The 27,105-nt window shown below is 39.5% G+C and overlaps 1 protein-coding gene across 2 annotated transcripts; it reads left to right on the plus strand.

The window, feature by feature from the left end:
* The first annotated feature begins 433 nt into the window (after nt 1-433).
* Nucleotides 434-26,921, plus strand: zgc:77151 (uncharacterized protein LOC337153 homolog). Of its 2 annotated transcripts, XM_061752903.1 has the most exons (13): nt 434-967; nt 10,383-10,808; nt 12,415-12,567; nt 13,477-13,584; nt 15,899-16,103; nt 16,934-17,164; nt 17,254-17,360; nt 18,075-18,222; nt 18,309-18,361; nt 18,596-18,693; nt 19,241-19,412; nt 19,814-20,014; nt 20,652-26,921. In XM_061752903.1, exons 2-13 carry the CDS (start codon nt 10,800-10,802, stop codon nt 21,987-21,989), a joined length of 2,823 nt encoding a protein of 940 aa, XP_061608887.1. In that variant the 5' UTR covers nt 434-967; nt 10,383-10,799; the 3' UTR covers nt 21,990-26,921. The 2 variants fall into 2 exon arrangements, with proteins under 2 accessions (XP_061608887.1, XP_061608886.1); XM_061752902.1 differs by lacking the exon at nt 10,383-10,808.
* Nucleotides 26,922-27,105: the final 184 nt, after the last annotated feature.

Here is a 27,105-nt window from a genome sequence, read left to right on the forward strand (position 1 = left end):
TACATGAAAGCCTGGTGGAGGAAGTGTTAAATGTTTCTTTTCTGCAGACTGCATCCTTATAAAACTCTGCTAATGAATCTCGCCTGAATTTGGATGACATCCAAGCATTACTTAACCCCCCCCTCCCCAAAAAAAATTTGTGCGTGTTGCTATTCACCTTCATTTTCATCTGGGCTATCAGAAAATGGCAGGCTGCATATTTCCAGACACATGAACAATGGATGCTGTCATTACAGCCTCCATTCAATGCTCAACCCCCGCAAAACTACACCCATATAGTGCTTAATACTAGCACATAAGATTAATGATCATAATAGCAATTTATATTTTTTATAATAAAATTCATACTATCATCATCTAGCTCCACGACGACATTTTCTTTCATATATATATTCAGCTCTGCTTTTTTTTTTTTTTTTTCCTTGCAGGCTTTCAAGCTTTACGACCACTGGAAATCATCGCCATGCGTTCAGCCTCGCGCATGCGCACTGAACGAACACACGTAACTGAAATACACGCACACACAAAAAGAGAGAGAGAGGGAGAGAGAGGCAGCTCTGGGATCAGCTCAACTATTTTTTGTTTTGTTTTGTTTTTAATTTCCAAATGTAACGCGACAATATTACCCACCCGGCTGCCCTTATGGTTCCCATAGCAGGGCACTCCATTGAATTTCTTTCATGTTTCATTTTTAAGTCCAACCAAGGCGGATTTATCGAATAGCTCGCTCATCCGTAGAGGAAATATTTTTCTTTCGGTATTTAACATTTTAAGTTCGCAAACTTTGGCCACACCTAGATCCTGCCCTATTTAAATCCTAAAAAAAAAAGGATTTTTTTTTTTTTTTTCTCTCACTGGCTTGCTGGTGGTGCGTTTGTTTGTGTGACGGCGAGTCCCGGCGGTGTGTAACCGGAGAGGGGCCTCACAGAGGGAATGCAGGACTGCAATGGAGCACAATGCAATACAGGTAAAAAAAAAAAAAAAAAAAAAAAAAAAATTAATATAATTTTTACATTTTTTTTGTTAATAAATGCACTTATATGTATTACCCGGCATTCTCGCTGCTCACCGCCTTGATGAAATTAACCGTCGATAAATTAGGCCTCAGTTTTGGGAGTTTTATTTCATTTAGTTTGACCATATCGCATTGATTGCGCCCCCCCCCCCCCCCCCCCCCCCACACACACATAGAGTTGCTGTGACTCACAATTCCAACTTTTATTACAACTGCCCCCCCCCCCCCCCCGCCCCGACCCACCACCTCAAACGTGGCATTATATGTATAATATTGTATTATTTGGTTATTTTTCCTTCCCGTTAAGCGTTCGACCGTGACACCGAACTGGAGACAGGCTGCCCCCCTCCTCGCACCCCCCCCCCAACGGCAGCATGTTCAAAATCCGCCTGAAATAATTTCTTGATATTTCCCGTCGTGTTTAATGATTAATTTCTTTGTGTGGTCGTGTCGACATTAGTCGTCCCCCCCGGTTTCTCGACTAAGCTAACCGACCACCCCCCCAACCCACCCACGGTGAAGCACATATCACCGAAATAAAATAACATTCATCGTTTAAAAAAAAAATTAGAAAAAAAAATCAGGAAACTTTTAAAGCTAGCCGCCTCCTCCTCTTTTTTTTTTTTAGCCTAGCCAGCTAGCTAGTTTAACCTAGCCGCAAGCTAGCGAGCGTTATAATTTTAAAATAAACTCGATATTATTTTTTGATTTAAAAATGTTGGACTAGTTCGACCGGGGCGAGGTTGGCCTGTTCCGTCGTTGTTAAACAGGGAGTGTAATGATATTTTTTATCAAGCTCCGACATTTTTCCTCTCGTCTGTAATTACCACAGTTTAAGGAGGAATGTTAATATTGAGGCAGAAATGTGTTGACATTTTGTTAGTTGGACTTAAAATCCACACACAGAGAACAGAGAGCTCATAAAAGCAATTTATTTCAACATAAACATTCCACAAATATATGTAATGCTATTGTCTAATGTTCACATTTAAAAAAAATTCTCTGCTCTTTTCCTTCGCTATGGTGTTGAATAACAGGATATAGCCAAGGTCAATACTTGTTTCCCCCCACCCCCCCCAAGATTTATTTATATATTATAGAGCATGCTAATATTAATATCCAATGGGAGCTTTCTCAAAACTGTCAACAGATATGTCTTCTTTTTTATTTCCCAGAAAATATCACGAGCACTGACGCAAACAGATTAAGGGTTTCCATCTCAAACTCCCTGTGTGTGTGTGTGTGTGTGTGTGTGTGTTCACATTTTGAGACTGGCCTCTCAGATTATATTATGTGGCTTTTATTTTCCTGCCTCATTTTCACCACTAGGCTGAGTTGAGCACTGTTCTTCTTTAGCCACCTCCCCTCAGGCCCTGGAAGAGGGAGAGAGAGGAGGGGAGGGAAAAGAAAAAAAAAAAAGTCCAGAAAGACTGAAGACTTCTGCATGAAATCCTTGTAATGGATAATAGTATGTTTATCATACGCTCTTGTTGCTATTCATCACATGGCCTCGCTGTAATTAAGTTAAATACAAGTAGAATGTACATTCTGGTGTGCTGGTGGTGGCTGCTAAAGTGAACGAGGGTTTTGTTCTTGCTTGTTTTCCTGCTCTTTTGGACTGATAAATGGTTCAAAAGTGCTGTCCGCTGTAACGTTATGCACAGTTTGAACGTTTAATACTGCACTCAAATATAGGAAAATAAACCGTACTACTTGAATAATGATTCAATTAAAATTTACAACACATCAACACTTTTCTTAAAAGTGAAATATAACGTAACTCTACTTAACAAATGTGCTGTACTGAATTCAAGAAAGGTTTAAGCCTTTGTAACATGAACACTTAGAACATTTAATTTAGTGATTCCTTCATGTGCCACGAGTGGGAGCCTGCGTACCACCAGTGGTACTTGTACCACACTTTGATAACAATGGTCTATTGCATTGTATACTGTGTTGTGACTAATACATTGTTAGCCCAATAGCATAGTTGCCTAAGTCATATTTAAATGTTTACAGAAAACAAGAAGAAACAATAAATTCACCTAACAAGAAGAGTCCAATTGCCTTGATGGAACCTTCACGAATTAGCATGACCTGAATAACTGAGAATTGACACAGACGGAAAGAAAACCCCTTTTAACGAGCGCATTTTTTTTTATAGACGTTTTGACAGCAAGTTAAAAATGACATAGGCAGTTATGCCATTGGTTAATGGTATGGCAAAATTGTTTAAAAATTAACAAATCTATTTGTAGCACGGCAGCAACAAATATGGCTAAAAAGTTTGTCAAGACAACACAAAGTAGGATTTTTCTACTGTTGTATTTATTGTCCATCGTGATAAATATATTTGTGGCTCCGTTCAGTTTAAACTTTAATTTGTTCAACCTCTTTTATAGAAATAACAAAAAGCAGAACAAGGTAATCCGTGTTCATCGCAGGAATTACGCTCCAGGCCCACCCGCGATACGTGAAAAACTGCAATACAGAGACCATATAAAGAATAAAATTTGTTGGGTAGTTTATGACTTCAAATAACATTTGCACATACTTTAAACACATTTAAACCTTTTAAAATCACACTTTTTAAACACATTGTAATCATAGTGGAACAAATATTTTGTGCATGTATAAAATATATAGAAAATATGTGATACTAATGGAATAAACAAATAAAAACATTTCGTTAGTTGCCCAACTAATATTTAAGTTTTCAGAAAACAAGAAAAAAAAAACACAATTTTTAAGCATATTTGGTATTTTTTCATTCATTTGGTAACAGTAAGTTAAAAATGACATAGGCAGTTATGCTAATAATTTGCTTTATAGTTTAAGGCTTAGAATACCTCTGCCACATGCTGTAACCACATTGAAACTTAATTTAAAGACACCTTCTAACACATTGTGAACATATTTCAACACCATTTTTTTCCCATGTTTAAAAGAAAAATCTGTGCATTCACTGAACTGCTCCCTAGCAGCGGATTACTGTAGTTTGCCAAAACAACACAATGTTGGATTTGTCAATTGTATTGTGGGAATAATGTATATTTGTATGCCCGCACAGATTTAATTTATTTAGCTTCTTTCATACAAACAACAACAAAAAAGCAGTACAGTTTGTCAAGGAAGCACAATGTTGGATTTGTCTGTAGTGACTAACATGATATAGTTGTAGTTTAAGTGGTTGGTTGAATTTATTTCGCTTCTTTCATACTAACAACGACAATTGGCAGCAAACAGCCATATGTTTTTGCCAAGCAACACAATGTATTAATTTGTGTATTGTATTGTCCTTAGTGACACATTTAATGTTTGTAGCTCTGTTCAGGTTCTGTTCATTGTTACAAAGAACAACAAAAAGCAGTACAATTTGTGTAGACAACACAATGTTGGATTTATTCGTCTATTGTAAAATTGTCTGTTTAGTGAGAAATACATTTGCAGCTTCCCTTTATTTGCATAGTTTCTTTCATATAAGCGACAAGCAAGTTAACAAACAGTACATTTTGAAACAGCTTTTTTTCATATGATTGAGTAATGTGCTTTTTTTTTTTTTTTAAATCACAGTTGTCCCACATTGTTTCAATCAAACAATGTTGTTTTTTAGTGCTCTGTCTTCAAATTCCTAATCATTTTTAACTATATAATCGTATTTAGTTCATGTTTTTCTTATATTATGAACTGAGATAATCTCCTATTATTCCTGCTTACTGTTATGATTATATGGCATCCCTTTTGTCAAGTAAATGTATTTATGAAAATGGCTTTCTGCATGTCACGCTCTATGAATTTAATATGTTAACATATTCTGTTTCTTGTTGCTTTTCCTATCTATTTATTTATACCACATAATTCACCTTTTTGTTTTTGAGGCTCCCTTTTGCTGTTTTACGCAAATTTCTATCAACACAGTGTTGTAGTAGGCAATGGTATTCATTGCTATTGTTGATACTACACTTAAACTATCATTTATCTTTTAGAAAATGATACCTATGGTGGCAATATCCTTATATTGGCTTGACTTTGGGCGATTTTGATTTTGCCTTTTTCTGCCATTCCTATTCCTTTGAGTATTTATTAGAGCACTGTGCTTTTTTTGGGTTTGTTTTTATTGTACACCCGCTTTCTCAGTGTGCCATTATAATATCGCTGCAGTCTTCCCACACATATTTTTATTCTTGCTTCTGTAATTTCAGCCGCATTTCCATGTTTGCTGTCCACCGTTGACCTCGCCTTTTAACGTCGGGGGAGATCGCTATCACGTTAAGACTGAAAAGATGGAGACTTTGTTGTGGTCTGGGAGTTTTTTATTTTTTATTTTTGTGTATGTGTAGTTTTCCCACTGGGCCTCCGTCACGTGTGGCTTCCTTTTTACCCGCTGCTAATGAGGCGCTGCGACTCCACCACGTCACCACTCTGCATGTTCGTTTTTTTTTGATTCCAAATGTGTATTTTTGCTGTGACTTTAAAAAAAAATGAATTTATAAATTAATCCTGTGCCTGCTGCAGCTTGTCTGCAGAACTATGGCGCGTGGGGGGAGGGTGGGGGTTAGGGAGGAGAAGGAAGGGTGGTTATGCGGTGGGGGAGGGGGTGCGCGGCGTGGTGGGTGTTTTTTGAGGGTGGGGGGGGGGGTACTGATTGTGGTTGATCAGCACAAGAGTGAGAATTTGAGAATATTCTGCATTTAGGGAGGCAGGGAAGTAGGTAGGCAGACATCACAATGACGAGACAAACAGGAACGACTGGTTGTCGTAATGTACACACGCACTCTTTGGGCTATACAGGAAATGCAGAATAAGCACTTTATTCGGGTGAATCTTCAAGTCCGACCTTTTTTGGTAGGAGTAAATGAGGAGCAGCTGCACATACGACCCCACCCATACACGCAGGCACACACGCCACATTGATTATTTCGTCTCAAAAACACATATTTCACTCGACTATGATCTGAAAATCTAATTTCTTGAACATACGAATGAATAATTAACATTTTTTTATGAGTAAGCCTGAAACATTTTTTAACTGTTGAGAATATCATATAATTATTGCATAATTTGAATATTTTCTATCTTAGAAGATGTGATTTTTTGGGGGGGTGGGGTGGTTCTGAAGCTTACATTTATTTAAATTTTGTCGTATCTGACATTGATTACTTTTTTGAAGTCCATTTAAAAAAAAGTAAGTAATAATTGAAAATAAAGTTTCAAAAAGCAATATGATTTAAAAAGAGGGACGAAAAAAAAATCATTGAAAAATAAAAATGGAGCAGTTGAGGCAAAATTAAGTGCGATGCTCCGCTCCCCCTGCGGAGGCACTGTTGAGTCAATCTCACCTAGTTTGCGGTCCAAACAAGAAAACATTTTTGTGCTATTTCTTACATAGTTTTTCATGTACAATTATTAAAATTGATTTGAAAAAATATTATTCTTGAAATATCAGAAAATTAAATATTCTGCCATCTAAAATGTATTTTAAAATGTCTTAAAAATATTCATAGTTTTCCACATGTAAATAATAATGATAATAGCTTAGATTTTTAGAGCACCTTTTAATGGACCGAAGACAGTTGAATAAAAAAATTGTTAAATAGTTGTAAAATGAAAAAAATTAGGTTCTTGAATAAAAACATGTTGAATAGTATTAAAAAAAATTTAAGTAAAAATAATTGATCAAGGACATTTAGTAGTCAAATGTCTATTCCTATTCATTTGTTTTGTTTGTCTTTTTTTTAATCAAATGAATTAATGAGACAATTTTAAAGTGATTTAAACAAAATTACTTACATACTTCAAACAAAATTACTTGCATACTTTTTGAACGAATCACAGTGGATAGACAGAGTATTCATTAAAGTCAAGTCAAATTTATTCATTTAAGCGCATTTAAAACCACAGATGTGTACCAAAGGGTAAGATAACTACATAAAATCAAACAATGAATACCGTAGTCAAATGATACATTAATGAAACATACAGGAGACAAGTAAAATGTAAAACGCCATGGAATAACATATTGTCGTCCAAAAAAAGGATGTGCCTTCAAACATTTTATTTTACTGAAAAAATAAAAAAAACAACTTGAAAATGCATGTTTTTTCTTTTCTTCGTACAGTTCATTATTCAAATCCAATGGTTTAATATCAGGTTAGAGTGACACATCATCAATTGTAAAGCCATTTATTCACAGTTTCAAGAAAGGCTTGTGATTATATTTTCATGCTAATATAATCTGCTTTCTTCATTACATTTACAAAACATGAGGGTTTAAAAGCGATGCTAGGGAATGGGGAAACAAGCAGCCCACTCAATGACTAATGCATCATTTAATCATTAAAATATGTATGTTTCGATCCGCAGTGTGATTAAAAAGTGTCATATTGAAAGGTGAGCGCCCTTTTTGAGCCTGAACCGTTTGTCACCTGAACAAAGAAATATTTGGTGTTGTTTGCAGCTCGCAGGCGGCAGCTGGGAGTCCGCGTATTGTGTTTCACGTAAAGCTGCTGTAATTCGGTCTTTTTTTAATGCCTCCAGCTCCAAACTGGAATCACAGAGGAGCCTGATGGAGTCAATATTGGGAGGGCCGCATTTCCGTCGCCACCATGTCTAGTAGTGGGTGGGCCTGTAATAAAAACAACAAAAAACGCAACCTCGGGTCTGCAGTGATAGACTCACTACACTGTTAATGTATATAGTGGATTTAAAAAGTTTACACACCACTGTTCAAATGCTATTTTTTGGGATTTGAAAAAAAATAAGACCAAGGTAAATAATTCCCCCCAAATTTTCCACCATTAATTTGAGCTTATAACCTGTACAATTCCAATGGGGGTGGGGAAATATCTTTTTTCAAGAGGGGAACAATAGAGATCATGTGGTTGCACAAGTGTGCACACCCTTTTATAACTGGTAATAAACAAACAGTTCCAAATACCAGTCAGTGTAAACACAAAACTTTCAGGCTCCTGCTAGAAAGCAAAAAAATAACAATAAAATCGGAGGACAAGCCTACTAGAACATCTGAATTGTGATTGGGGTTAATCAGAGACACTTTAAAGCTATAATGCACAACAATTTTTTGTTAAAAAATGTCATTTTCACCCACTACAAGAGTAGATGACAGAATGCTGATTAAGCGAACTAGCTTCTGACACATCTTGCTAGATTTTTCAATATTTATGTTTTTATATTTAGTGGCTATCCTATACATGCCTGCGCTGGATAACTTTGTGGCGCTCATAAATTATGTAGCAGAAATGAAATATTTCGCTTACGAACGGGCAGGTCCATATATGGACAGTGCGCAGGTCGACTGAGCCTTAGAGAAAGGAGAACGCATGTGGGGTGGGAAGGAGGAGGCCGGACAAGCATTTAGCCTACGTCATGTCGAAGCTACGAAGGCTTTGTTGTAATGCTGAATTCCAGCGTTAGGGGGCGCCAATCGCGGATTATACCTTTAACTGCTGACTCCCATTTCACATGAGTCTGCACACAGTCACATCATCAGTTATAAGAGTGCGTGCACACTTGTGCAACCACATTATCTCATTATTTTATTTTTACCTGCCCTCTCCCAAAAAAAATTCAATTTAGTTGTACAGCGTAGTTATTTTTTAAATGGAAAAACTGTGGTCTCATTTTTTTTAGATCACAAAAACCTAGCATATGAACAGGGGTGCGTCGACTTTTTTGTGACTCCACACTGTGTCATATATCAGTGGGGACATTAGTTGAACATCACACTGCATTTCAGGAGGCGTTAGGCACCTATAAGTGTTACAAAAGATCGGCCAATGAAGATGTCGGAACACTCAATAAGCGATTACAGAATAAGCAAATCCCTTATGTCGCTGCAAATTGTGCAACAGCTGCTGTTTTGTGTGCTTAAAACAACAAGCTGCTATCAAATTACTCTAATGACAAACAGGAACTACTGTATCTCTATCTGGAGTTTTTTTTTTTTTTAGCTTTCCAATGTTCCCTACTATATCATGGTTCACTTAATGTCACCTCATATTGCAGAATGTGGATTGTATCTACTTTTCTTTCGCAAAAATCTGCTGTTGTAGGAATCTTTTTTTTTTTTTAAACAGCCTTTTACCTTAATGTACTGTAGATAGTATACAGCAGTGATTCTCAAAGTGTGGTACGCTGGGTCCCCCTAGTGGTTTGTGAAAGAGTAACTGCCAAAGCAATTCAGTTGTATTTAACTTTTAGTACAATACAATTTCATTTTATTTTTAATAAATGTAACTAACTTTGTTTTTAAATTTTTATTTCGATACAGTTTCTCCTTAACCTACGTGCAATACATTTAAATCGAATGATATTTTGATGAGTTTAATTTCCTATTTTTAAGTGCAGTGTTAATGTTCATAATGTTACAATACACCAGTAATAATTAAACTTTTAAAGTAATAATTAAAGCCTTTGTCTCTTAGGCCTACTATGTACTGTATTTCAATTTTGTTTATGATTCTGGTACTTGGAAAGCTAAATATTGTTTTTAGGTGGTACTTGGTGTAAAAGGTTTGAGAACCATTGCCGTTACAGTATTGAAAATATAAATGATTAAAATGGAGTAAATCAGTATGTATTGCAAATAATGAATATTTAACAGTCTCGCGGGATATTTATGCTGTATTCTGAGTTAACAGCACACATTCTCAGATAGAATACTTTTAATTTGGTTTTAAGACTCCTGGTAGAGATCCTGAACATTCAGGAAAGGATTTAACTCACGAATATACTTTGGGAAGGCGGGCCTTAGGCATTACTCCCATTTTTTAAAATGCATTTTATGCTTGCAAAACAGTCTTAGGTGGTCAAATACTGTACATGTACAATGTATTGAAATGTGTTTTCAAGCATGCGGGAGGGGTAAACCATTTTTTTTCCTTTTTTAAAATATTTTTAATATTGTTTATCTGGCTAATTTTTACCTCGTGCGGGTGGGTTCGCAACGTATCCCCAGCGATAAACGGGGTTCACTGTAATTCGTTTCAGCTAGTTTGTAGCAAAGCTTAAAACCTTCCCGAGTAATAAAACCTCTCGCAGACACAAAATGGCCCCCTTTGATTATTGGTTTCATCGATGGCGTTCTACCTCAAATTTGAATCTGGTGTTTCTGGCCAGAGGCTGCACACGCATCCTCTTAAACAAACAAAAAAATGGCTGCAATTGCTGTTGACTATCATTTTCACGCCTAGCCTTTGAAGCCGGGCTCCGTTTGTCCGATCTGCCACTTGTTTAGAAAAATAGCACAATTTGTCGGAAATTAGCGTTCATCAATGCGTCATGAGTGGGAGTGCTCCTTAAATTTGTACAGTATTTCAAAACCCTTTTTTTTTTTTTTCTTCCTCAGGATTTCTGTTATGGATCTGGTCCAAAACATGGCAACGTACCAAAAATGAAGAGTGACTCGATTTGCTGAGTCATTTCTTACAAACTACACAGTGGCTCCGCCACCGCAGAGTAGTCGCAGTTTCATTTGGATAATGTTCAAATTTCATGGATTGCAAATTGATAACTTGAGATCTCAATAAGTGCCAAAACTCTCATCTTTCTCCTTAGAGTGAATGTTTTTTTTTTGTTTTTTTTTTCTAATTGGATTGTTTCCTTTGAGGCAGCACGGTGCATTAATGGTGAGCCCGTCTGTCTCACAGTTTGAATCACGGTTTGATCTCCATCAGTGTGTCTCTCAGATGAAAATTTGATGAAAATTTCTCCACTTCAACACGCTGATTCCTTTCTATGACCTTTTGAGGACGTCGTCTCTCTGATGCTTATGGTCAGTTGAATTATGTTGTAGGCGGGGTTCATATTAACACATTCACTGCCATTGACGGCTTTAGAAGTCAAATATCCATGTTAACTGGGAAGGCTGGTGGTGAATGAGTTAAGCTGTGTCTCAAAATGTTGCATTTATCCATTGGACAAAGCCTTCCTTGCGTTTCGATTTATTTTCAGAATTATTTCGCCTCCCACGTGGCAATGTATTTATTGAAACGTGTCCCATCTGGAAAATAATTGCTCCTCCAACGATTTACGTCACAGCGGCCGATGCATCCCGTACATCATTTTCTCTAATTGGCTGCACGTAAGTCATTACAAAAGCACCTTCACCTGTGTGTGGAAACCTGCACGTTATTGTCTTATTTGACATAGCCAGACATTTCCACAGACACTCAGACGGTATTTACAGTCTGTATCAGGAGCTGCAGATATGCTGCACTACACGCAGCAGTTAATTTTGAACATTCTTTTTGTCTCTGTATCACATTCTTGCCATGTTATAGCGTGGCAGAGATGTCAGTGCAAGAACTGTGGATAAATGTAGCACATTGTTAGCATACTAGCGTAATTGCCTGTCATTTTTCACTTACTGTTACAATATAAAAAGAAAATTGTAATGGGCTTGTGAAATTGTTTTTTTTTTTTTCTTTCTGTCTGTGTAGCTTTCCAGTCATCCAGGTCATGGTAATCTGCAAATCGGTTGAATCGATGACACTGGGCTCTTCTTGTTTGTTTAATTGGTTGTTGTTTTTCTTAATAAATTATTATTTATTTACATGACAAAATTCATTATGAAGTTGTCAAAATTGCACAATATTACAAGAATATTGTCATAATGTTAGCAGAACAAATATGTACTATTGTGGGAATAAAGTCATAATACATGAATAATCTTGTATTTTGTTTCAACAAAAATAGCACAATATTCCAAAAATAATATTGTAGTTTTATTTTTTGTCAGCTTTTTTCACCGCATGCAAAAGAAATTCAAAAAATATTTTCTCTGTATGTTATGTACAAAAGATACACTTTAAGGTGATAAAATAAAGGCGTAGAGTAATTATTTTTGTGATGTTAATGATTAGGAATCGATAAGTAAATTTCAATCGCTAGGTTGCTGGCGCAAAGAAAAAAGTGGAACTTTCTGGTTTTTCTTGTGATATTTTATTTTATATATTTATAAATAGTGTTTGAAGTAACGCTATTATCGAGCCAAATGCGTATTCTTCACTAAAATATTTCAGGTTTTAAAAATGAAGACATTGTATATACTTAACCATCTAAGAATAGAAATTGTAGTCTTCTGACGGCTCCTTTCTCATCAGGAAAGTTTTGACTCAAAAGTTAGGGATTTGTGCAATATCATTTTGTATTTTACTCTACTTTCATGAAAGGAACAAAAATAAATGAAAATTAACTTCCACCACACAATTGAAAGACCGCATTTTATTTTTTATTTTTTTCCCCCATGTGTAATTTATTTTAATCCTGGAAATATGGAAACATTTTCCGGAAGCATTGACAATGACGTCAAACGGGACCAGTTGGCGGAGGGCGTACCCGTCCGTCCTCACTTGTTGCTCTCTTTCTTCTCCCCGCAGTGGTTGGGTGCTCCTTCCTGCCAGAGAGGCAGCTACGCCTTCTACAAGTCGGTCGGCAGCAAGACTCGAGCCGACGGCCCCATGCGGGTGTGGCGGCTGGGCGAGTTTTACTTTGTTCGCTGCGGGCCGGGCGATCCCGTGTGCATCGCTGAGGTGAGTCGGACGCAACACAACTCAAATCGGCTCGCTATAAGTAAAACGTGTTTGGAAATAACTGAGCGGCTCCTTCGTTGAATGTTTTATTGAGTCAGCATCCCGTGGTAAAGCTAAATTTAGCACGTGAAGGTGTCGTGCTATTCAAGTAAAAAGCCACGTGTTAATGGAATTATATTCAGGGGGAAACACATTGGTGTATTTGATATGGACTTTGAAAGAGGACATCGTGCAATTGTGATGAAAATGTGTTGCAGTTTTTATCAGATATTGTTCAGAAACACAAAAACATTTCTCTACACATTGCACTTCAATGTAGCCTATAAGACAAAAGGCATTTCAGTTATGTGGCGTCTCAGTCTGAACACTAGGGTCACTGCAGTCCATAGATAAGAGACGAAGAACGTACAGTAGCCTCCGATGGGGATACAAATGGGAACACGGATCCCATGTTGCCTCTGTGCATTAACTACAAAATAACGTGGGGACAAAAAAAAAGGATTCTTGAGAATAAAAGTGATCAAATAAAACTGACAGGATAACAGAGGTTATTCGACGTCTCCACCTCAGAAGAGTGACTTCTTCAATGTATCCCACAATGCATCGACAACCTATATTCACTAGAAAAGCGATCCCATCACAACACGGGTGGACATAAAGTGCTGTGTTTGTATTAATTGACTGATGTGTGAACTATAGAGTGATTAGGGAGATGGGGAATGAACTCACTCATTCCCTATCTCCGAATCACTACATAAGGATTTTGAGTGAACTATATTGTATCATTTAATATATTTATTTTGCTGCGTTCATAAGTCTTTGGGACTTTAATTTGATGCCTCGTTGGACAAATACTGTTTGAATTGGAAAAAAAGTCGTAATATTATCTTTTGTGACGTTTGTGCGCAGGTGACCTTACTATGGGAAGACCAGACGCAGCGCCACCTCCTGGCCAGCGCCAGACTCTATTTCCTGCCTGAAGACACGCCGAAGGGTCGAACCAGGGAGCACGGAGAGGTAGGTCAAAGGTCTTGGGGAATTGGGGGGAGGGGGGAGCTCCACTGGTTCATTCAATACCGGCATTGTGTTCATGGGCTCAGGCGTTGATTGTATTTTGCAAATACGTCATTTTTGTTGTTGTTCATTTTAAAAAGAAAATAGGTCTTTCAATTAATTATTCATTTTAAAATCATTTCATATATTTTGGGTTATATTTGCAAAAAAAAAGTCATGTAAACTTTTAAAGATGAAACAAAATAGTATGGAATCACATCTCGTTTTAGCCATTTAAAGTATACATTCAGAGTCTGCTTAAAGGTGTGACGGAGAAGTCATGTGATCACCCGCAGCCACAAGAAAAAAAACAGTTGCATGTCGGAACGCGAGGCAGATTTGAGATCAGAAAGCGTTTAGCCAGGCATGGAAATGTCATTCCTGCACGCCGGCTAACGAGTCGACCGCCATCTTAATAGAATCAGGGGGAGTGCTTCAAGGACGTCTTTTAATAACCTTGTCACAGGAACGTGGCCTCTGAAGGTGTTTTGGGAGGAAGCGAAACAATTTGAACCCTGAAGTTTGCTTGAGAAAAGCTCAGTGTTTGTCTTCAGTTGGCAACTGTAGTTCCCAAAAAAGTCTCCATTTACCTCCTGAAGCCTGTTTTTTTTTTTTTTAACTTCAGCATTTTCATTTAAATTAATTTTTAATTTTTAGAGGTGTTCTCTTTCCATTGTTTGAATTACAAGCAGCAGCTTCCACCTCACCTCGCATGCAGCAGAAACAAGTCTTGCACACAAATCAGCCCAACTTTCCACATAAACGTATACGAGTAAAGCTTCATTTTTCACTCCCCGCTGATCCTCCTTTTTTTTTTTTTGTGTACAAACCCCCTCCTTTTCCTCGCCCCCTGCCTGCTGGCCTCACGGTGTGTTAATGAGCTCACACCTGGCTACTGCGGGGGGCAAGAATGCGGGGAACTCCCACCTGGAAGCGGCCCAGGGGAGGTGGAATACGTAGGGATTGGGCTGCAGACGAGCTGGAAACTTACATTCGTATCCACCTTAAACTGTCTGGACCGTGACTCCCTCTTAACATGCTATTTATTCACAGATGACCTTTAAAAATCGCCAGCTGACGTGACAAAATCCCAAAAGAAAGTATCTTCTGGTGCCGAGCCTTGAATGTCACAGAACGGGGGCGGCCGCTAGCATTCACGTCACAACTGGGATTCGAAAAATGTATTATGCAGGGTTTATTTCCCCACCCTCAATCTATTGAGAAAGAAGCAAACTCCCGGAGCATAAAAGTGCCAAATTACAGGCAAAATGTATCAAGTGGAACACTTCCAACTTGTTCCGATTCCCAAACAGTTTTCCCCATTTGAAATGAATTGAAATACACCCTGTCAATTACAGGTTATTCAAACTACAGCTGCAAATAACAATTATTTTTGTAATGGATTAAACTGAGTATTATTGGTTTTCCCCTCCAGAACTTGATTATGATTCCGTTACTTGATTGTTCCATGTCAGAAAATAGGGAAATATGTTGACCATTGTTTTCCAAAGTAAAAGCAGATGCTTGCAAATATGTCTTATTTTGATTTTGTCTGCTTTCATGGTGCTTTTCATTTACTGTTGAGTGTCAGAAATCAGAGGATTCTGACAATTTAAAGTTAAACAATGGCTCTAACCGAATATCAAAATAGTTGTCGATTAATTTGATAATCGATTACCGGTAGGCGGCACGGTCGGCGACTGGTTAGAGCGCCAGCCTCACAGTTCTGAGGACCGGGGTTCAAACCCCGGCCCCGCCAGTGTGGAGTTTGCATGTTCTTCCCGTGCCTGCGTGGGTTTTCTCCGGGCACTCCGGTTTCCTCCCACATCCCAAAAACATGCATTAATTGGAAACTCTAAATTGCCCGTAGGTGTGAATGTGAGTGCGAATGGTTGTTTGTTTGTATGTGCTCTGCGATTGGCTGGCAACCAGTTCAGGGTGTACCCCGCCTCCTGCCCGATGATAGCTGGGATAGGCTCCAGCGCGCCCGCCACCCTAGTGAGGAGAAGCGGCTCAGAAAATGGATGGATGGATGGACTACCGGTAGTTGTTGATTAATCGATTGATTGTCAATGACACTTCTATTAACCAGTGTTTAACAAAATGAAATAAAACTAGAATAAAGTAAAACAACTCACCCTTTCAAGATTCCTAACAGACACAAAAGAAAGTTATGATTGACTTTTGAGGTGTGTTTTTCCAGAGCGTTTTGGGACAAACTTTCAAATTACACCACTTTTGGGATCGTCGACTGATGGTTCGCTACGTGTTTTTGTAGGACGAGGTTCTCGCCGTGTCTCGAAAGATGGTGCTGCGGGTGGAGGACCTGGTGCGGTGGTCGTGCGCCGAGCCGGCAGGGTGGAGCGCCAAACCCAAGGCGGCGCCCTGCATCGCCAACGGGCTCCACAAACCCGCACAGAGCGGCGACACCGACACGGACGGCAACACGACAGACTACAAGCCTCTGAAGGACAAGAGCGAAAGTAAGAAACTCAAAATCCATCCATCCATTTTCTATAGCGCTTGTCCTTATTAGGGTCATGGGTGAGCTGGAGCCCCCAGCAGTTTTTCATACAATTAGTGAATTCATTTTTTTTTTGTGGTCATTTCTCTCACTAAATAATTAGTTAATTTATTGTAGATATTACAAAGGTATTAGTAAAAAAAATCATAAACATTTAACCTTGTTTAAATAGTCCACATTTACATTATCAAGAGTATAGCAATATTTGTTGGATTAATTTAGCAGTTTTCCCTTAAATTGGTTAACAACAACGTTTAATTCTTTGTATTCATTTATCTAAGCAAATCATCTATTAAATACTTTTTGTAAATAATAAAATCTAAATATTAGTGACATAAAAAAATACATAGATATTTAACGTTAAATTATCTTTAATTAAATATTTATTTTAAATGTAAGCAACCTTTTTTAATTAGTTGGTTAGTGTACTGTAAAAACAACAAATATTTTAAATAATTCGTATACTTCATACATTTTTAATTAATTTAAATAAAATAAATAATAAATAAATAAATGGTATGGTAAAATCATAATACATATACATTTTCTTATTTTATTCAATAATTGCTTAATTATAATTAAATTAATTATAAAAAAATCCAATTTCAAAATGAGAATAATGAATTTTATTATTGAAACTGTTTTTGTACCTCATCTACAAATGACATGATCTGTCCGTTTTAAAGATCAAATATGGCCCTTGAGCGCTTAAGTTTGTCCACCCTTAGTTTGAAACGTGGGAGAAAGCCGGAAAACCCGCGAACCGTCCTGCTTTTTTACGTCCTCTAGATGGCGTGGCCGAATGCCAGAGTGTCAAAGTCCTCAGCTACCCGCAGTACTGCCGCTACCGCTCGCTGCAGAGGCGCATCCAGGACGGCGCCCGGGGCCCGACGCTCCAGGACGCCCACCTGTTGGCTCTGGGCGGCGTCAGGGTGACGCCCAGCACCCGCTTGATGTACTGCAGGGACACCTTCAACCACCCCACGCTGGAAAGCAGCGTCAGCTTCTCCTGGCAGTTCCGTAAGTGCCCCAGCAAAAATCTGAAAAATTACTGACCAATATTGCTATTTTTCATTACAATTTTTTTTTTTTTTTTTTTTTTGCTGCAGGGTGCCCGTCTCTTAGCCTCCGAGGACGACCTCGCAAGAGGCGAGGCCGCGACGGCAGAGAAGGCCCGACCGCTGGTCAGTCGGAATCCTGGATTGAAAGGATGAAGGTTTGCTTCTTTTTACAGATCAGATAGCCGACAAATATCATTAGTGGAGTCTTCCTCCCTCTTTTTTTAAAGTACTAAATCTCTAAGAGGAAGCGGCCAATTTTATTCTGCTTTTCCATCCCCAAAAACTGACCAGACGTCTTGTAGCTACTTGAAAATATTAAGTTACCTATATAAAAAAAGAGCCATTTGGAGATTAAAGGGGGAATTACAGTATGTCCAGTAAATGGTTCTGCTTTTGATTAAATACATTTTGTGGTGGCTGATCTGGAGACACCGATATTAAAACGCCTACTTTTACTTCTACTTTCTGTTACTTTGAGTCACAAACAATTTTCCAATCAGTGTGTTAACATGCACTGAACATCTTAACTACTGCAATAAATCCATTGCAACCATACTTTTAAAATAAATGTAAACACTTTAATATGACCGTGTTTGACTTTTTCTTTTGTTTTTTAAATTGGATTAACACCCCCAGACAATTCAAATTCCAAGCTTTCCTTCTGCACATGCTCCAGCCGCTGTGGTAGACTGTAAACATTGAATTCGCAAGAGAAGAGGAGGAAGCCGGTTGGCTTCGGCTCAAAGACGTCAGCTATAGCTGTATAGAAATATCGAAAAAATGTATCGTAGTTTTTCAGTCAGACATCCCGTACAAATTCCACTTGATAAGCTTTTTCTGCTTGTGTACTACGACAATCTGCTTTTTAGGAGAACGTGATGGGCAGCGTGGAGGCGGGCGGCGAGGGCGGCTGGCTCCCCCACCCCGAAGAGCAGCTGTTCCTGGATGAGCTCTTCGCCTTCATGGAGCGGCAAGGCTCGCCCATCCACAAAGTGCCCAACCTCGGTTTCAAGAAGAGTGAGTTTGGGTCAAATCTGATCTCTGTTTCTTCACTGGGGAGATTTTTAACAGATTTGTTTCCGTCTCTGTCCCGATGCCCTCAGTCGACCTCTTCCTCATGTACTCGGTGGTCAGACGTCTCGGAGGCTACGAAAAGGTGACGCGCGTGCTTGTCTTTTTTTAATCCGTGGCTGTGTGTCTTGAGTACAAAAGTACAAAGATGGCTTCAGTGCAGCAGCTGAGTCGAGGGGACAGACGCAGTTTTGTCTTCTCGTTCTGTTGACTACTGTGCATATTTACTGTCAAGCTTCTTTTGTTGTGCTCATTTACGATATCCCGTTTAAATTGATATGAATGAACGCTGTGATAAATGTTGCGTTTTGCGTGCCAGGTAACGTCAGAGCGCATGTGGAAGGTGGTTTACAACGAGCTGGGCGGATGTCCCGGCAGCACCAGCGCTGCAACCTGCACAAGGAGACACTACGAAAGGTCCGACTCAAGCACTTTTTAAGTATAAATCTTTTTGGTTGCGTAAATGTTAATCTATAAAAAACACGTTGGCAAGACCCCACTCTTATCTTGGCTCTCTGCTCACCATGCATACCACCACCCGCACTCTCCGTTCCAGCTGTTTTGTTAACCTCTTCGTTCCCAACAGCCGAACTACTTTTCTTCTTTCCAATTTTTTGCCCCAATACGACTCGAACACTGCAACAAATAATAAAACTGACCTCGTTCATGCCAATATCATTGTTTAAAAACTTAGTGAGGGACACTGAACATGATCACTGCACCTGTTTTTAGCCCGTTTTGAACCTTTTATTCATCACGTGCCGTAATGTAATGTATTATGTAAATATGTACCTATATATCACACTGTACAGTTTGATGTTTTTATTTGGCTTTGTTTTACTTTGCTGTCTGTAGCCAGGTTGGCATCGGTTGGCAAGCTGTTCTCAATGGCCTTACCTGGATAAATAAATGTTAAAGAATATATTTGTAAAAACATGACACTATAATTGTCTTTTTCTCTCAGGCTGATGCTCCCCTACGAAGAGCACCTGATAGCTGGAGGCATGGAAATCAAAATCCCACAATGCACCCTGCCCATGAAGCCCAGAGGCATCCGAGGGAGGAAGCCGCTCCCACGGGGCAGAAAACCCGGACCCAAAGTCAAAGCCAAGATGGCGGCCACCCCCCCGAGCACCGTAAGAACAAACGCATACCTTATTTCTTCAAATATCTGCAGCCCCTGTAATAGACACAGTGCCCCCATTAATCTCTGGATGTGGCAACCCCTTCTCATATCGTAATCTATTATCATCTTAAATAGTCGAGATGTATCACTGCAACATACTTCCTTGACACCAATTACTACTATTAACCGGGGCTTTGGCGCCATCTCGTGGCATAGAGGCCATTATGGAAAGAATCCAAAATCTGCATCGATCGGGTGAGATTTTCAGCAAATGGGTTTGACAGAAAAACAACACAAATTGAAACCATGAATGATGAACCGGCATGTTTTGTTGTTGTTGTTGTTTTAAAGCCCCCTTAACATGAGACCTCCGATAACTCCATTGTTGCGTTGATATTCCTGTGTGCGCAGATCACCGCCGCTGACGGCGCCGCGGTGTTAGTGAAGCGAGGGCGAGGCCGGCCGCCTGGCAAGCGCAACAAGGCCACGCTGCTCGCTCAGGCCAAACTGCTGGCTCAGCAACAAGCCAAAGTCAAAGCGGAGTCTCTGAAGCCTCTCCTTCCGGCCCGGGGCAGCAGCGGAGCGCCGCCAAACAGCAGCAGCACGCAGCAGGTACAAGCTCGAATGTGCTACATTCAGTACCAGGCTTGAACTCTACTTCTTCTTACATGATTAAAACTATAAGAGAAGGCTTTTTTTTTTTTTTCAAAATTGATAACCGTTCCCAAGTGTCTCAGTAAAATGTTTGTGAGTGTGTCTTGTAAAAATTCCCCAAGGCTCAAGAATTAGAGTCACTTTACACCCTGCTTCTTGTCCTGCTGAAATTAGACCACTTGAAGTGAGCCAGACCTCACCCCGCCCCATATACTGCTGGGCCTTTGGGAGTCCGGCTTTTCGTCACCATGACGACCGGCGTGGCTTGACTTGAAAGGTTTCGTCGTTTCGCCGGCAAGCGTATGCGTAACTGTGTGCGTACTTGGCTCTGGATCGTCACCTAGCCTAGCCGATCATGAAACTGTGCGATGGTGGTTCCTATGTAAATGAGCCCCACTGTTACGGAACAGTGAGGGAGTGCAGAAAGGCTCTTCTCACAGACCCATTTTCGAAAATGGTGAGCTGACAAAAGATTTTTTTAAAAATTCACACTTGATGGGTGGGCAGGCACTCCAGACCAACTATTTGTGTACAAGCCAGTAAAAAGTCAATTTTCCATAAGTTGGTGACCCTGTAACTTCTCTCCGCTCTCCAGGTGTCGCAGCATCTCCCTTCTCCCTCCCTGCAGCCCATCCAGCCGGCCCTCCTCCCCGTCAACATGCCCCCCACCCCGGACCTCTCCCCCATGTCCACCCCCTTCCTCCCCTTCCCGCCCAAGCCAAAGGAGCCCAAGGATCGGGCCGGGGAGTCCGCAGCTTTGGCTCCGGGCGTCCTCATCTCCGCGCTGCCTCGCCACTTTGTGGGCGGATCGCTGGGCGGATTCAGTCCCATCAAAGGTCTGTGTCCCCTGGACGTGCTGAGGAACTGCGTGGGCTTCCAGAGGGTCCTGGAGAGCCCAGCCCTGACGCCCCAAGAGCCGAGTCAGCCGCATACTACGATCTACGCCCTCCAGCCTAAACACAGAAGCCCGGATACCCCCGTGCCGAGCGCAGACCAGCCGCCGGCCCCGGCCCACCCAATTCAACAGCACCGGAACCCGTGCTCGGGGCGCAACGTGGACGAGGACGGCCAGAGGGGAGGCGCTCGGGATGCCAGGAACCGTCACCCTTTGCCCCCTCTCCGGGTTCTACCTTTGGACCTGGACTGTAGTGTACAAGTGCGACAGCTGATGAGGACTCGTCTGGGCTCGACTCAGTTCCAAACCTTCACCCGCCGGCTGTCCGAGGCGCTCTCCCAGGACCTGAGCGCCAAGCCGCCCTGCTCGCCCATCACGCCGCCGCCCGAGCAGGCCCTGCCCCTTAACCTCAGCAAGCGCTTTACTCTCAAGAGACCCGGGACGGACCCGGTCGAGCTCGTTCGAGCGACCACTAACGGAACCGCCGACGAGCCGTCTCTCAAGAAAGTCAAAGCCGACTGCCTGGAGCGTGCTGAGGACTTCAGTCCGGGCGGCGGCGGCGGCGCCGGGCGCCCCGACTCGGGGTCCGCTGGCCGTGAGGGCCAAGAACTGGGACCCAAGAACCAGGAGGAACCGGCAGACCTGAGCTCGCCTAGCAGGATCAGGGCTTTCCTGCTCGGCCTGCCGCCATTCCAGGTGAAACTGGACGAGGATCTGAACGGGATGAAGTTTGGCAAAGTCCTTCCGTCGGGTTCCGGCGTGGAAAGCCAGAGGACCGTGACAGTTTTGAAAGACGCCGAAGCGGCGATAACGGAGACAAGCGACCACAAGTCCGAGTCTGTAACCAAACAGGTAGGAAATGTCAAAATGCTTAACGTGGACGTCAAGGACGAAGGGAACGCTTCGGTGGACAAAATGGAGGACTTCGGCGATCAGATGATAGCCAGTGTGCAAAAGTGTGATGTGGAGACCACCCAGGGCCACCCGAGCCCCGTTCTGCCCCAGACCAGCGCTCTGGTCCTGGCCCAGCAGAGCTGAAGAACATCCACCCACAAAACTATGAGCCACATTTTTTTTTTTTGCTTTTTAGCATAAGCGTCCCAGCCTGGTTGGGAGGGAGGGGCCAACATCTGAGCTCATTAACTTTTGTTTTTGTGGGGTTGGATCACATTCTTACAGTCTCACAGACAATCACAAACCATTTCTTTTATTTGCAGTCAAATAAGAAGCAGAGACTCTTGAACAAACACTGCCACGTAGCCCTAACCCTTCTCATCCATTATTCAAAAGAAATATTGAATAAGAGCTATAAATAAATAAAAGCTAAGTCTATTACGCATATGGGTGATGCTATGCATCGAGGCGTCATAATGAGCATCTGTACTGTATTCCGGTAGCTTAAAATTTGAAATTGTACTCTACTTCTGTCGAGAGAAAGTTATTTTCTGATATAAAAAGAAAAAAAAAAAAAACGACAACAAATGTTTCTCGGGAGTCTTCGCATATATCTCGTTGCGTGAGGCGCTCCCGTAGTCGTGCTCGTTAGTTAGCTAGCTGTTATATAAAGTGTACTATTCATTTCGTGCCTTAAGGGGCCCGCGGTCATCGCCGGCTTCACTTCGCTTTAAAGAGATACCTTGACGTCTGGTCATTTGGCGAGAGAGATTGGATCCATTGTGGGGCCGTGTTGATATAGGGCAGTGTTTTCGCAACCTTTATTGAGCTGAGGCACATACACCGCTCATCGGATTTTGCTTGAAATTGAAAGACGAATTTTAAAGTCACTATAACCTTTTATTGGTGAACTTCACGTGACCGTCGCGAAACTTTCGAACGCACGTCCCAACTGTTCAATCTTTCCTTTTCATCATTTGGGAAATTGGATCATTTGGTTGGGAATCGCTGAAACAGCCGTATTCAAAATATTCACAAACGCATGAAAATTTTCCCCACATTGGATGCTGCCAAGATCAAAACAAAAACAAAAAAAGTGAGACTTCACATGTCAAGGTGTCCCTTTCGTCTCTGCCTTTTTCCTTTTGAAATCATCCGTTTAACTTTATGGTTCAAAATTTGCACACCTCCATATTTATATGCCTGTCGTCGTTTTCTTTTTCTCTCTCTTGAGCAGTGGAAGCCTCGGCAACTAATGTTCATCCTTCACGATTACCTGGTGCTGTTTGTTTCTTGTCATACAGCGGTTGCCATATTGTTGCTGCGCCAAAGCGAATATAATATCCAACACTCAAACCTCCACAAACACTACAAACGACAACCCAAAATGGTAAAATCTTTCACATGCGTTGTCTTTTTGCGAGGATCACAAGGTAGTGGAATACATCCCATTTGTCTTGTCTTTTTTTTTTTTTCCCTCCCCATTATCTTTGGCTAAGCATTCATATTTAATGTCGCCCTGCGTCTGATCATTTTACACAGGGATAAATATGGATGATTCTTTCTGCAGTTTAATTTTGTATTTATTTAGAGTGAAGAGTTAAGGCGGCGCGTGGCTACTTGAGCGTGTCTGACGCGGTGACTGTTGCTGAGCTGAGAATAAACTTGTAATATTACGAGAAAAGTAAAGAAAAAAAGTTGCAATGCTACGCGAAAAATAAAATTAAAAAAAATGGGAAAGAACACGTTAATAAAGGATAAAGTAATATTACGAAGAAAAACTTTTAATTACATTTTATTAGAATTTTATGAGCTGGAAAATATAATAGTTGTAATATTAGGAAGAAAAAAAGAAAATCTAAGAGAAGAACGTCACATTAGTAGAAAAAAACCCCAATAAATTTACTAGAATAAAGTCATATTTACGAGATTAGTTCTAATGTTAAAATAACCAGTAATATACACCCCAAAATACAGGAAAAAAGATATATATATATAAAAAAATATATAGTGTAATAACGTTGGGAGAAAAAAAGTCATAATGCTATGAGAATAAAGTTTTAATATTATGAGATATGTAAGTTTAAAAGGGGAAAATTTGTCGGACAAAAAAAATTTCTATTACAGCAATAAAGTCATTTTATAAGAAAGTTTATTACAAGAATAAAGTTGTAATTTTCCTAGCAAAAAAGGTGTCAATTTACAAGAGAATATTACAGGAAAAAAAATATTACTAGATCATAGTACTAAGTCGTAGTGTTTGGAAGAAAACGTTTATATATTCATGAAAAAAATAGTCATACTTGAATTAGAAAAAAAGTAGTAATTTTAGGAGCAAAAAGTTAAAAATGTTATACAATTTTTTAAAATATTACAAGAACAATGTTGTAATATGAGACAAAATATTTAATTCTACTAGAATTAAGTTGGAATTTTATGGGAAAATGATATTTAAAAATGTTGGAATGTTGTAACACTACAAGAATGGAGAAGAGACAAGAACTCGCGAGAAAAAAAGGCGCAACTTTTGCTCGTGTAAAGCTGTCATTTTTACAATAGAAAAAGTCGTATTGAGAAAAAAGTGTCATAATTTTCATTGGCAATACTTAGTTTATTTATCCTTACCTGTTACGATTGTGCGGGAATTTGGGACATGGAAAAAATCTGACATTGTCACATTACTATGTAACTAAATATTCTCATGGCCATTGTTGTTTTTCTTGTAATATTACAAATTTATTCCCGTAACATTGAGAGGTAGAAGTATTTTTTCTTGTAATATTACAAATTTATTCCAAGAACAGTAAGAGGTCTGTTTTTTTTTTTTTTTTGGTACTAATATTACCAAAATGTAATATTGCCAAACTTTATTCGGGTAACAAATTCTAATTGTAGTTTATTTTTTCCTCTTTAAAAACATGCAACTTTATTCTCCTCTGCCTTCTTCCATACGGGACCTAATTGTCTAAAGTGGCGTTTTTTTGTGCTTTGAGAAAGAAACATAACAGCCACTTTAATACGCGCGTGCCATTTTCATTTTGTCTTGTCGCTACAGCAAAAACATTTTGTTGCATCACGTTCACTCTTCAAGCTACTTTGTTGCTGTGACATTGTCGCAGCAGCTCACTGGGTGCCAGTTGGTTTATTTTTTGTTTTTGTTTTTAACATTCTTGCATGTTTTATGTTGGACGATATGCCACTGAGGCTGAATGCCTGCTGGGGGGTGGGGGGGTCTTCTAGTCTAAAGAGCATGTTTTAAAAAAAAAAAAAAAAAAGTATTTTTGTTTCGTCTTTATTTAAGCTTATGTTAGGTTATGATTTTTTTTTTCTTACAAATTTCACTGTTTACATTTTTTGTTGTATGCATGTTCAGAGTTGTTGATGTACTATATCGGGTGTTTTTGCACACTACCACAGCATCGATAGGGTTTCTCGAACGGCACTGTACTTAACATGAAGTGCCTGATTACTTTGGAGCCGACTTGGACGTTTAAAAAAATATGTATATGTTGGTTGACTTGAACACAATCCCTTGTGACTGTTTATGGAACGCAAAGGTTAGAAATGATAAGGATAGAAACCAAACTGGACATTCAGTACTCATCCACCATTTGGAAACGTTAACGGGGGTTTGATTGACGTGAGTGATCTTCATCCAGTTCGACTGATGAATTTAAAGGTACTGCATCATAAAAAAAAATAAATTACAAAAATCAGCTTGAAAGAAAACTGTCTGAAAGATGGAGAAATGATGACAATTGGCTTCACATTTGTTGGAAAATGGGAACATTTCATGATTTTTTGTTTTGTTTTGATCTGTAAATATTATATTAGATATAAAAAGGAAATGTACATATAAATGTGTATAATTGAAAAGCCCTAAAACAGTGGTCAAATATACATTTTTCATGATTTTTCTTTTGTTTGTAGCTGAAAAACAATAATTTTCATGTTAGACATTTTAAAAATAAATTACAAATTTGTAGACGCATGCTTTTTCTTGAGCAACTAGCTTGGAATTTCTTGGGAAAGTGAGAGGGGAAAAATGAAAATCCACAATTTTTTTTTTTTTGTTTTTATCTGAAAATTTTGTCCTGTTAAATTTAGAAAGAAAATGTTAGGATTAAAAAATACAAATGTTTTATTTTTTCTTGAACGGCTAGCTAGGCAAAACTAAACTACGTTTCGAGATTTTTGTTTCGTTTGTTTTTATCTGGAAAATTTGTCACGTTGAATTTAAATAGAAAATGTTTATTAAGACTTCTTATTGCGAAGCGCTTAAATTCTTAACAGTGGAAAAGCATCAATCAAACGTAAGTTTTCATTTTTAGCCAATACATTAGTTGGAGATTCATGTTTTCTTAAACAGCTAGCTAGACAGCTAGCTCTTGAACAGGTGGCTAGCATTTGTTGGAAAAGTGCGGGAATAAAACTAAAATACAAAAAAATGTTGATTTTGGAAGAATTTTGGTCAGATTTGATTAGATAAAAAAATATATATATTTATGTTTCGAAAGGCTAAAAGAAACTCGCGACATGGCTACGTTGTAGAATGTAATGAAAATGGTTCAAATGGCTGTTTTTGCAATTTGAAAGGTTTTAGTTACGGCCAACGCAGTGTATTAGTGGTTTGCAGGACCGCCTCACAGTCAGGACATCCGTGTTCCGATCTCTGTTGGAACGTCTCTGTATGTTCAGACTGACTGGCGAACAATCCAAAATGGATGCAGCGCCTTTAAACTGTCGAATGATGAGTCCCGATCAATGTCCCCGTCACGTCACCCTCCTTCTCTGACCTCCCTTTATTTTTGTATCTCCTGACACCAAAATGTAGATCAACAAGAAGGTATCTCGTCATCATCGACTTTGACGCCACTGCGGCATTTAATGATTTATTTTTTCTCCCCCTCCATGAATTTGTGTCATTAGATGATTGCAGCACAAGCTTGGTTACAGTTTGTTTTTCCTAATAGCGTTAAAAAAACGAATGGCAGTGTCGGGTACCATTCCATATTAACACACTGTATATTTATAATAAAAGTATTCTGATAATAAAAAGGTCTTTTTTAAATTGTATTTTATTGTTAAGCCAGCTGTTTTGTGTTGATGCGGAGAGACTGCACTATAACTATAATTCTCCACAGGTTTGTCCCAGTTAAAGGTGAGTACACTACACACCATTGTTTTTCTTTTACTATACAGCGGTGACCACATTTAGCAGATCTAGCCAGGCTTAATGTAGTTTACTTTTTTTTTTTTA

Source organism: Phyllopteryx taeniolatus, chromosome 17 (assembly GCF_024500385.1).
Source record: "Phyllopteryx taeniolatus isolate TA_2022b chromosome 17, UOR_Ptae_1.2, whole genome shotgun sequence".
Taxonomy (NCBI): domain Eukaryota; kingdom Metazoa; phylum Chordata; class Actinopteri; order Syngnathiformes; family Syngnathidae; genus Phyllopteryx; species Phyllopteryx taeniolatus.

Bases quoted from the DNA above. Each gene is read 5' to 3' on its own strand.
- zgc:77151 (XM_061752902.1), top strand. From the start codon at position 947: ATGGAGCACAATGCAATACAG. The intron at 16,104-16,933 runs GTAAGAAACTCA...TACGTCCTCTAG, and splicing joins TCTGAAGGACAAGAGCGAAA to ATGGCGTGGCCGAATGCCAG. The intron at 19,413-19,813 runs GTAAGAACAAAC...CTGTGTGCGCAG, and splicing joins CGGCCACCCCCCCGAGCACC to ATCACCGCCGCTGACGGCGC.